Source organism: Solanum dulcamara, chromosome 3, assembly GCF_947179165.1.
Source record: "Solanum dulcamara chromosome 3, daSolDulc1.2, whole genome shotgun sequence".
Lineage (NCBI taxonomy): Eukaryota > Viridiplantae > Streptophyta > Magnoliopsida > Solanales > Solanaceae > Solanum > Solanum dulcamara.
This window is the reverse complement of record NC_077239.1, coordinates 891,809-902,699: the sequence shown is the minus strand read 5'-3', so window position 1 is coordinate 902,699 and position 10,891 is coordinate 891,809. Positions and strand designations below refer to the sequence as shown.

At 35.6% G+C, this 10,891-nt stretch overlaps 1 protein-coding gene across 1 annotated transcript; it reads left to right on the top strand.

Annotated features, from left to right (window-relative positions):
- The first annotated feature begins 1,778 nt into the window (after positions 1 to 1,778).
- On the top strand, positions 1,779 to 10,391 carry LOC129882059 (uncharacterized). Its single transcript, XM_055956194.1, has 21 exons — positions 1,779 to 2,567; positions 3,545 to 3,616; positions 3,741 to 3,945; positions 4,037 to 4,145; positions 4,878 to 4,970; positions 5,086 to 5,178; positions 5,311 to 5,403; positions 5,497 to 5,589; positions 5,672 to 5,753; positions 5,871 to 5,930; positions 6,022 to 6,074; positions 6,198 to 6,364; positions 7,219 to 7,432; positions 7,516 to 7,573; positions 7,654 to 7,710; positions 7,878 to 8,123; positions 8,697 to 8,761; positions 8,854 to 8,910; positions 9,002 to 9,095; positions 9,809 to 9,949; positions 10,030 to 10,391. Exons 1-21 carry the CDS (start codon positions 1,959 to 1,961, stop codon positions 10,156 to 10,158), a joined length of 2,790 nt encoding a protein of 929 aa, XP_055812169.1. The 5' UTR covers positions 1,779 to 1,958; the 3' UTR covers positions 10,159 to 10,391.
- The last annotated feature ends 500 nt before the right edge of the window (positions 10,392 to 10,891 follow it).

Genomic DNA, 10,891 nt, shown 5'->3' with positions numbered 1-10,891 from the left:
ATTTTCAAGAATAAATATAATATTACTAATGTATAAGATAATACAAGGTGGTCATTATCTAGGTAATGTTAATTATTACTTCATGCCTTTGGAACAATTGATTTGATGTTAATTACTTCATTATACTAAATACCTACTCCTTTCTCCTTAGAATTCAAGGATACAGTGGTACGAGCCTATAATACAGTGATCATGAGGTCACGGGTTCAAACTTTGGAAACAGCCTCTGGCAGAAATATAAGGTAAGGCTGCGTACAATAGATCCTTGTGGTCGGACCCTTCCCGGACCCTGCGCATAACGGAAGCTTAAGTGCACCGAACTACCTTTTTTTACTAAATACCTACTCCTTATTCATTACTTTTAAGAAGTAATTGTCTCACTTAATAACGAAAGAACAATAATAATGAACCATATGAAATGCCAACGAGTTGAGTGGAAGTGAAAAATATTTTAAATTTATGACTGCGCCTAATTAGTGAAATATCAAATGGGCTGACAAATTTTATTCTACATAAAAATAAGCCCAAACAGAAAAGTAAGGGGAGTATGTAGTTAAATTTCCGGCGGTTAATAAATTTTGGATAACTATTTAGCAAGATTACTTTTGCATAAATTGAAAATGTACTGAGAAAATATATATTAAATCTTGATCTAAAATTTTATAAGTTATACAATATTAGACGAGAGTCTAGCAATGTCTCAAGGACTATATTTACACACCTTACTTAGTAATACATTAACGAAACTTTAAATCATGTCGTGAGAAAAAGAGTCACATTTTATAAATTCATACAGTAATGATGAATCAATTGAAATTTCATTGGAGAAAAAGATTATTATTGGATGTGTGAATAAAATTCACGTTAATGTAAGATATTTCAGGAAAAATCATGGAAATTTGAAGTGAAATAAATATCATTACATCATATTTAAAGTATTTTTTGAAATGTTTTACACAAACATTATTTTATTTAGTAAAAAATTAATGAAGGCCAAATTTTGAATTTTTCTTAAGTACACAAATGATGAAAGTGCTTTTACAAATTTTTCCTCAAAATGGAATGTTTCTGCAATTGGTCAGTCACTACGCACTACATTGTGGGCGTTTTAAAATTTAAATAATTCCACTCTTATGTGCTCTCCGTTTTATATTAGTAAAAGTATCAATCTAAAAATATTTATTAATTCACAAAATTAACATATAATAAGAACATCAATAAAACTAACATAACCAATATAACATGGACCCAATTTTATTCCTATCTAACAATGACGAAAATTCAAAATATGTAAAAATAAACACATGAATAAGTTAAATGAGCCTCAATATCTATTATATATATAAAAATAATTTTAATTATATATTAATGGTGTAATTTTTCGCCTTTACTAGCTCTGCTCCTGCCTATCTTATGATGGTAGAAAGACGCTGATAAAAAAAACTCGTTTTGGAGGACTCTCGATCCAAGTAATATATATAATAAAATAAAAAATACTTGGTAATTCTTTTTATTTATCTAAAACTTGGTGAACAGAGTTAATTAGTATATATTATTAATAAGAGATGACAAGTACCTCATGAAATTAATCGAGATAATCGAAATTGATTCGTACGTCATGATCATCGAAAAATAATAATAGAAAAAAGAACAATAATAAATAATACAATAATCTAAAGAATTTGTGAAAGAAAAATGTAACAACTAATATAGGATTTTATATATATATATATATATATATATATATATATATTATTTGCAGCTTCTTAAATATGGATTTTCACAATTTTTCACTCTCTAGCTCCCTTTACCCCACCCCCCTTTAATCACCCCAACCCAATGCTCCGTCTTCTTCTCACAAATTCCTCTGAAGGGTTTCAGTTTCACTCAAATTCCCATTCATGTTAGCAAATCCTCCGTTTTTCTCAGATCCATAGCTCACTTTCTCCCGTTTTGCGATGACGGCGCCGATGAAACGTGACGAGTCGAAGTCGTTGGACGAGTCTCCGGTTCTCAAAACCGGAACCGGAATCGGTATCGGTGACAGTACCGGTGATCCGTGTTGCATTGAACCGGAATTGAACGGTTCGGTTCATGGCGTTCGGTTCGAGGAAGTTGCTTCTTCGGTTAAGGATCGTGATAGGAATGGAGTTGCTGTGTATAGGAGGAACAAGAGGTTGAAGAGAGCGGCTAATGTTGACGGCGGAGAATCGACTGATTCGAAGTGTAATTCAGGTAGTAAAGTTGTAATTAACGATGAAACGGAGGGTGTGAAGGAAATGGTGGAGGTTGAAGTCAAAGAAGAGTCAACGTTGACAGTGAACTGTGCTACTGTTGCTGGGAGGAGGCTTACCAGGTCGGTTTTGAAGCTGAATGTGGAACCTCTTGATATGTCAAATGAGAATTTGGAGGCGTTGGACGGGAAATTGAGTACTCCTGCAAAACAACCACAAGAGATGGAAATATCAAAGAAGATTTCGATTATAGGAAGGCCTACTACGGTTAAGGAGCTTTTTGAGACTGGTTTGCTCGAGGGCTATCCAGTTTTCTATAATGGTGGCAAGAGGGTAATGATTTTTTTCATCTTACGCATTAACTCTTGCATGAAAATAGTATTGCATTATAATTAACTATGTTATACTTCTATTTGAAATGATTTGGGTCCGGATAGAGCAGACTAGTTACATATGATTTTGACCGAGGCTTAATAGTAGTTTTAACAGAGACACATCATATTCATTATTGGCAGAAGAAAGGGATGGAAACCCACTAAATCACAGCTGAGGAAAAAACACTTCAGTGATTTCTTCCTATATGTCTGAGCCTTGGTGGATAGAGATATTTGTTCCCTGGGTTGGTAGGAGGTAGGAGGTAGAAGGTACCCATAGAATTAGTCGAGTGCATGTAAGCGGGCCCATACACTATTGTTATTGTTATCAGTGGCGGATCCACATAACAACTTGCGGGTTCATGGACCCAGTAGCTTTTATTTAGACCATGCATATATATTAAGAAATTTACTAAATATTTATAAATATTTGATTGTGAACCCAGTTTATGTTGTATATTAATTTAAGTTATTGTAGGAACCCATATATTTAAATTCTGGATCTGCCTCTAACAATTTTAAAAAAATAAGGGCTGGAATATCCTCTGTGTAGAAATTTTTGGTGTTGCCCAGTGGTCGGCCTTATTTCTTGCTGGGTAGTTATGGGAGAACCATTGGAGCCAGTTTATATTATGCGATATGAATGTAGAAACCAATGTATGTTGAGCATGCTCTGTTTATAGGGTTATAGCTTGAACATGAATGGGAGTCAAACGAGTTGACAACAGTAAAGAAGCATCGACTGTGGGCGTGTTACCTGGAATTATTATTGCAGTTAGCTACATCATTTAGCTTGCTGTGCAGTTTGTCTTGTCCAAAAGCTTATCTAGCTTTTCTGATCAACTGTTCCTCATCTAGTTTGGACTGAAATTTAAATATGGTCATGAAATTGAGTGTTTTTTTGTTATTCTGAAGGCTAAAGTTGTTTTAATTTAGGGAATTCCACTGAGGGGAACAGTCAAAGATATTGGAATTCTATGTACTTGTGATGTATGCAAGGGTGCCAGGGTGAGTATTTATTATTTATGTTTCTCTTTTTTTCTCTTTGTTGAAGCTGTTTGTTGTTTGCTTCTTGACATTCCATTAACTTGCTGTATGACTTTAAGTTTTATACCAATTTTGGTTCTTTTAGATTGTTCCTCCTGGCAAATTTGAGATCCATGCATGCAAAACATATAGACGTGCATCACAATATATCTGCCTGGAAAATGGAAAGAGTCTCCTTGATGTGGTCAAAGAATGTAGGAAAGGTTCTTTGAAGAAATTAGAAGCAACAATTCGGAGCTTCATTGGCCCGATTCCCGTGAAGGAAAATATCATATGTCAGAATTGCAATGGTGAGCTTTCTTATGTGAACTTGAATTTAGTGACATATTTTTGCCCAAGTACAATTAAATGATCTTTTTCTTTATTTTTCATGGTGGCCAGGGTCTTTTGCTGCAACTTCAGTTGGAAAAATTGACCAAATTTGTGATTCTTGCATAATCTCTCTAAGATCAGATGCCCCTCCAACTCAGTCACTAAAAGTTGAAGCTGGGTATGTTTTGGTTGAAAATAAGCTTATGATTATATTTATACTTTTGGGTGCTTCACTGGACTCTAATCTTCTTATACTCCATCGATTTTATTTTATGTGTCTTAAGACTCTTAGTTTGACTGGGCATGAAGTGTTAAGAATGTAAATGAACTTTTGAATCTTGTGGCCTTAAACTAAATAGCTATGGCTCAGACCCTGTATATGCATCAAGAAATTAACTAAATATCTATAAAAATTTGATGGTGAGCTTTGTTATAATTGTATATTAACTTAAAGATGTCGTAGGAATCCATAAATTTCAAATACGTGTCCAAGCAAAAGGCTAAATTGTATAGGAAGAACATGGTTTATTAAATCTACTTGGCATGACTGCTCTCAATTGGCTTAAGGATTTAATGCAATAATGTTTCTGATAAATGGAATCAAACTAGTCCTTGTCATGAACTTAAAACTGTTTATCATTCTTTTGGGACAAGTGGCATGGATTTAACACTATTAATTGCAGTAACCAAAGGACTCTGTCACATTTCACGTTTCCTTATTATTGATATTTTTTCGAGAGTTGAATTTGTGGGTTTTCCATGTAAGCATTAGTTGATATCCTTTAATGAATGGTCATGCGGCAATTTATATTCTTTTAAGTTTGTATAGATGTGTTTGCATACTCAGAAGCTCTCAAGAGTCTCTGCTTTTGTTGTTATGACATTGCTGATCTTGTTTTTGCAAAAATAGGATATTTGAGCCTGTTCAGAACATAAATTCCTCTGAAATTTCAACTGCATCAGATACTTCTCTAAAAAGGAGTAGAGGAAGAAAAAAGAAAAAGTTGGTATCTTTTCCGATTGACTAATTCTGCTTGATTTTGCACCCTGTGACCTTTTTCAACATTACTAAATGGTTTAGGAAACATGTACTAATGATGTTCTATTATTGCTGTAAGGGCTGTGGAAATATGTTCAAGGAAAAAGTCCCGTAGAATATCTTCAGCACATATAATCTCAGGAAGGAAGGATCAGTTGAAGACACCAAACATGTATGTTATGTTACTCAATATTTCTCTGTTTGATATTTTCACTTTTGCTTTGTCTGCAACATCAAATTTTCTTGATTAAAATGCAAAACTTTGCCATCTTTCCCTTACATACTTTTATTTGGAACCATCAAGGTTATCCAATCCAGTTCTTTCTCCACAATCAAATGGAGCTTCCACGATTTGCAACTCTTTCAGAGATAAAATGCAGAACAAGATCTCAAAAAAGTTGGTGAATATTTGGCTAGTCAATTGCCACTAATTTCCTTTTATATGATATATTACCTCTCACTTGTATGGTGCCTGTATTCTTTAATTCAGATTGTCGAAATCCATTGCAGCTTCAAATTCCTCAAAAATTGGTTCTCTTGGTGTTTCAGTACACTCTAAGACCCAATGGAAAATTACAAAGAAGTTTGTACCATTCCTCTGACATTTGCTTATTCTGGATTTCATCTGTCAGCACATTTCTTATAGTCAATGTCATTGCATTTAGGGATCAGAAAATGCATTGGTTGGTTTTTGAGGAAGGTGGGCTGCCCGATGGGACTGAAGTAGCTTATTATTCTCGTGGAAAGGTACCGAGCATTCCCTTTTCTACCCTTTTCCTTAGTAGTTGAGACATATTATAAGTGCTATATGCTAAATATGGTTTGTTGTGACATATTTGTTATTTGCTCATTTATTATTGGCAGAAATTGCTCATCGGTTATAAGCAGGGATCTGGTATATTTTGTTCTTGCTGCAATTCTGAGGTACAATTCTTGTACCTTGCATAATTCTTCCAAAAAATGGAAACCTTGGTTCTTTGTGTAGGGATAATGATTGCTTTCCTGTCATGGTTAGGTTAGTCCATCACAATTTGAAGCTCATGCAGGTTGGGCGTCGCGCAAAAAACCGTCAGTGTCATTCTTCTGTTTAGCTGTCTTTCGAGGGATATTTATCCTCTTTAGCTGTTAGATTACCTAGTTCTTCTGACACATTCCCATTTAGATTTTTGACATTGTCTCATGTCTCTGCAGCTATGGATACATTTACACTTCAAATGGAGTGTCTCTACATGAATTTGCTATGTCCCTATTGAGAGGTCGTAAGTGTTCTGTCAAAGAAAGTGATGATCTGTGCATCATATGTGCAGATGGTGGAATACTGGTGCTTTGTGATGGATGTCCGAGGGCCTTCCATAAAGGTTAGAGTTGCAGGGCCTTAATATTTCCACCCGACACTTTCTTTTGTGCATGTTTTTTTTTTCTGTTTGATGATTAAGACCATCAAGTTCTATGTCATAATCCCTTGCATTACTTAGTTTTTCTTCTCTCTTTTTTATGGTTTGGGGTGGGGGTGGAGGAGGTGTGTTGCGCCAGTTTATGACAACTGCTCACAAATTTGTGGTCTGGCATTAGAGCACCAAGTTAGACATGGGACACAACCCCCATCCTCACCCCACTATCCTCCCCCCAGAGCGGGAGGCGGGGGGTACTGGAGAGGCATGAGTAAGATAGGCAAAAAGAGATAAAGAAACGATATTATCTTCTCTAATTGTGGTTGTGGGGAGGTGTGTTGGGTCAATTTACGACAACTGCTCACAAATTTGTGGTCTGGCATTAGAGCACCGAGTTAGACAACGGGACACAACCCCCCTCCTCCCTCCACTACCCCCCCCCCCAAGAGGTGGGGTAGGGACTAGAGAGGTATGAGTAAGATAAGCAAAAGAGATAAATAAAATCTATAATCCCAAGTGGCTGTTACTATTTTTTTTTTAATGACGGTGGTGCCCAACAAAGCACATGGTAATTCTGCCCGTCAAGGCTTGGGTACACAAGTGACTGTTCATCTATAAAAAATAAAAGAAAGAAAATAAGCTGTGTCTCTATTTAGGTGAGCAGCACATAGCTATGGATTAGTTTTGAGAAAATTTCAGACTTGCCTCTGTTTTGTTTCTTTTTTCTTTCTTTCACCACTTAGAAAATCTGGTTGCTTTGTTGGTAAGATTTCAATATTCCATTTAAATGGCATTAATGTGTGTTTCAATTGTCTATGCAGAGTGTGCATCATTGTCGTCTGTTCCCTCTGGTAAATGGTACTGTAAGTATTGTGAAAACAAGTTTCAGAGGGAGAAGTTTGTGGAGCACAATGCAAATGCTGTTGCTGCTGGGAGGATTTCTGGTATTGATCCCATAGAGCAAATAAGTAAGCGTTGCATGCGTATTGTCAAGAACCCAGAAGAGGCAGAAGTTATAGCATGTGCTTTATGCAGGTAGTTGTCTGCTTTGTGAAGTTGTTCAAAGCCTAATGTCTTAGTTTTTGTAGTATGAAGAAGTGCATATTTTTTGTATACAGGTGTTACGATTTTAGTAAGTCTGGATTTGGTCCACGCACGGTTATCCTGTGTGACCAGGTATTTCCTCTACATTTTTTATGATTGCCTTATTCGAGCAAGTTATATGATTAAAATGCTTTGCTACCTTTCATATCCAGTGTGAGAAGGAATATCATGTTGGCTGCTTGAAGAAACGCAAGATAGCAGATTTAAAGGTTAGTCCATTTGCATTGTAGGATTATTTCATGGAAGATCTCCTTTCTTTGTCCAGGATTCCTGCTCCTTTATTTCGATTCATTCCCTTTTTTTCTCTTTCTTTTCCTTTTTAAAATTAAATATTTTTGGATTTTCAAGTTAAAATTTAGTGCAACTTGCATCACAGGAGTTGCCTAAAGGAAAATGGTTCTGCTGTGTGGATTGCAAGAGGATCTATTCTGCACTGCAAAATTCGCTGAACTCAGGAGAAGAGAAGCTGTCAGAATCCTGCCTGGGTGTTGTAAGGATGAAGCTGAAGGAAAAACGTATGGATTTTGTTGGTGATCTTGATGTGAGATGGAGACTTATAAGTGGCAAAATTACTTCTCGTGAAACCAGAGTGTTATTAGCAGAAGCTGTTTCAATCTTCCATGTAAGCTGTAGCCTTGAATTTTTTTGTCCAAACTTTTGGTGAGCAGACTTCGGCTATGATAACCATGTTGATTGTGTGATGTTACTTAAGACTGTTTAGTCTCCAACTTATCTAGATGGGATGGGTTTGTTGTTTAGTAGGGTTCAGTTTTATGCTCTTGCATCAATTTTTTAAACTTTGGTTTTGTGATTTTTATGTTGCCTAATTAAGCTTAATTTTAAGAAATGAAAATTGGTGCTTCAAACAATTTGCTAATCATGCGACACAGACTTTTCATATCTATTTTTCATGGTAACTTTCTTTCTTGGAATTTTACCTGCCATTTCCTTTTGTAGTCCGAGTCGATTAAATTTTCTCTTGATGTTATTTCATCATATTCTATTCTTGTACGTTCCAATAGAGGTTTGTGATTTTCTTATTCTGCGATGTTTTGCGGTTAGTTCGTTTTGGATTTTCTCTGTTTCCTTCAAGGGTTCTAGAACTATTTCTAGATTGTATCTTTTATTTTTGCAATGAAAAATGAGTGGAAAAGTTAGAATCATCATCATCATTATCATCATCTTGTCTTCTCAGGATTGCTTTGATCCTATTGTTGATTCGGCAACTGGACGTGATTTCATTCCATCTATGGTCTATGGGTAAACTTCTTCGTTATTATGCTGAGTTAACTGGATTTTCATTTATCTTGCCATTGTGTTGTTATCTATGATGTTTGTTCTTCTCCTTGCAGAAGGAATATTAGGGGCCAAGACTTTGGGGGCATGTACTGTGCTATATTGACAGTAAAGTAAGAAATGTGTTGCAATTTGTTTCATTTGAAACTTCTCATTTTTAAGCACATTTTCCATAACTGACGAGGCTATTTGATTATCATGCAGCTCAATAGTAGTATCAGCAGGGATCCTTCGTATTTTTGGTCAGGATATGGCAGAGCTTCCTCTTGTGGCAACACGTATTGGTAGCCAGGGACAGGTAAAGCTGTGTAACTGTTCAGGAAAATGGCTCCATTTATTTTCTATCAGATAACTCTCTCAATTTTTGTTGCTTTACCTGTGTCACATACTCCTTAAAATTTTATTCAATATTTGATTGGGTTAGATATACATACTGAAATGTCCAAATTTGGAATGTATTGCCTTGTTTTGGCTTTTAAAGTTTGAAGTTGCTTAACTTATCAAAAAGAAGGTTGGTTGACTGACTGGACCATTTCTTTTACAAAATTTTCCTGCTTGACCATATTTGACCCAATGGATGTCGATATGAAGAGTTTGTTTAAAAACTGTGAAAGAGGGACTGCATCCTCCAAAATTTAGTGGCCATTTGCGGAATCATGACTTCTGCTGGACTATTGGGTGGCCGCCAGCATTTCAGCTTTTACATTAGTCTTTGTTGTTGGTCTTTTTTTCTTCAGGGTTCTAATTTGGGTAAAATACTAAGATACATTTAGCTCTAAACATGATGTCCCTTAACATCCACTCTAATACTAACTCATATTTTGCCATGGCGGAGAACATTGATTGGCAGCATAATGCATCTAACATTTTCATGTTGGCCAGATGATGCTTTTATGGGACATCATTGCTTTTGCTTATTAAAAATAGTGATATACATCTTATGAGTGATATTTCTTCAGCTATTGTTCTTGAAATGTCCGAGTTAAGAATGTATGATTTGAATGTTTACAGGGTTACTTTCAGTTGCTCCTCTCCTGCATAGAGAAATTGCTCGCATTTTTGAATGTAAGAAGATTTGTACTCCCTTCTGCTGTTGAAGCAATGTCAATATGGACTGAGAAATTCGGATTCAAAGAGATACCACCAGATCTGGTATGTCTGCATCTTTTCTTCGACTACAAAATGATTGTCCTATTCTGCTTCTTCTTCTAACCGGTTGTTTTACATTGCAGCTTGTCAGCTACAAAAAAACCTGTTGGCAGTTGATTACCTTCAAAGGAACATCTATGCTGGAAAAAATGGTTCCTAAATGTCGAATCATTCGGCATGAGGAAACTGAAACTGATGCACCAGATGAATAGTAGGTAGCCAAAGAGGATTCAGCCCCCCCATTTATAACCCATTTTGTAGAGCGATTTCTGATCACATATGTATATTTGAGTCTTCTTTAATCAAAGAGGGTGAATTAAACTTTATAAACTATGAATTTTAGAGTATCAAAATTTTGTAAACAAGGTTCTTATTACTCAAAAGTTAAAGGTGGTTGCATGTTTATATGTTAGATTATAAACTTAGTCCACAAAGAGTTCTGATATTTGCATCTCCACCACCTCTTAATAATTAGTGTTGCCATTACCTTTCTTTATTCTTTTCTTACACATTTATTCAATATTTTCTTTGAGCTCTATTTAGTGACAAATTGTTCGTCGCTAATTTTTATTTTTTTTAGTGATGTTGGCTTTCATTTACTACGTGGAATCGGCTCAACTGAAAACTCTATCAATTGCACTGTCAACAGCTGCTGCTCCCGATGAGTCTCAGGTTGAAAAGACTCCTAAAAATAACGACACTTTAGCTTTTGAATCAGTCAACTAATACATGTTATGTACATAAAGATGGTATAACATTCTTGGTTCAACTGTCAAGGTATAGTTTGCTTATGTTAGATCCTTCGGGTTACTTCAAGTATACAAATAGGGCAAATCTAGCTTATATAGGGTGAGGATTTACAGAAACTCAGTAGCTTTTGTGCAACCATATTTGATTTAGAGATGCTATTATTATGGCATAATAATCATCATTTGATTGAACAAA

Excerpts from the sequence above, each read along its gene's own strand:
- LOC129882059 (XM_055956194.1), top strand. The coding sequence starts at position 1,959 with ATGACGGCGCCGATGAAACGTGACGAGTCGAAGTCGTTGGACGAGTCT. Across the intron at positions 5,754-5,870 it reads CTTATTATTCTCGTGGAAAG|AAATTGCTCATCGGTTATAA; the intron begins GTACCGAGCATT and ends TATTATTGGCAG. Across the intron at positions 8,911-9,001 it reads TGTGCTATATTGACAGTAAA|CTCAATAGTAGTATCAGCAG; the intron begins GTAAGAAATGTG and ends ATTATCATGCAG.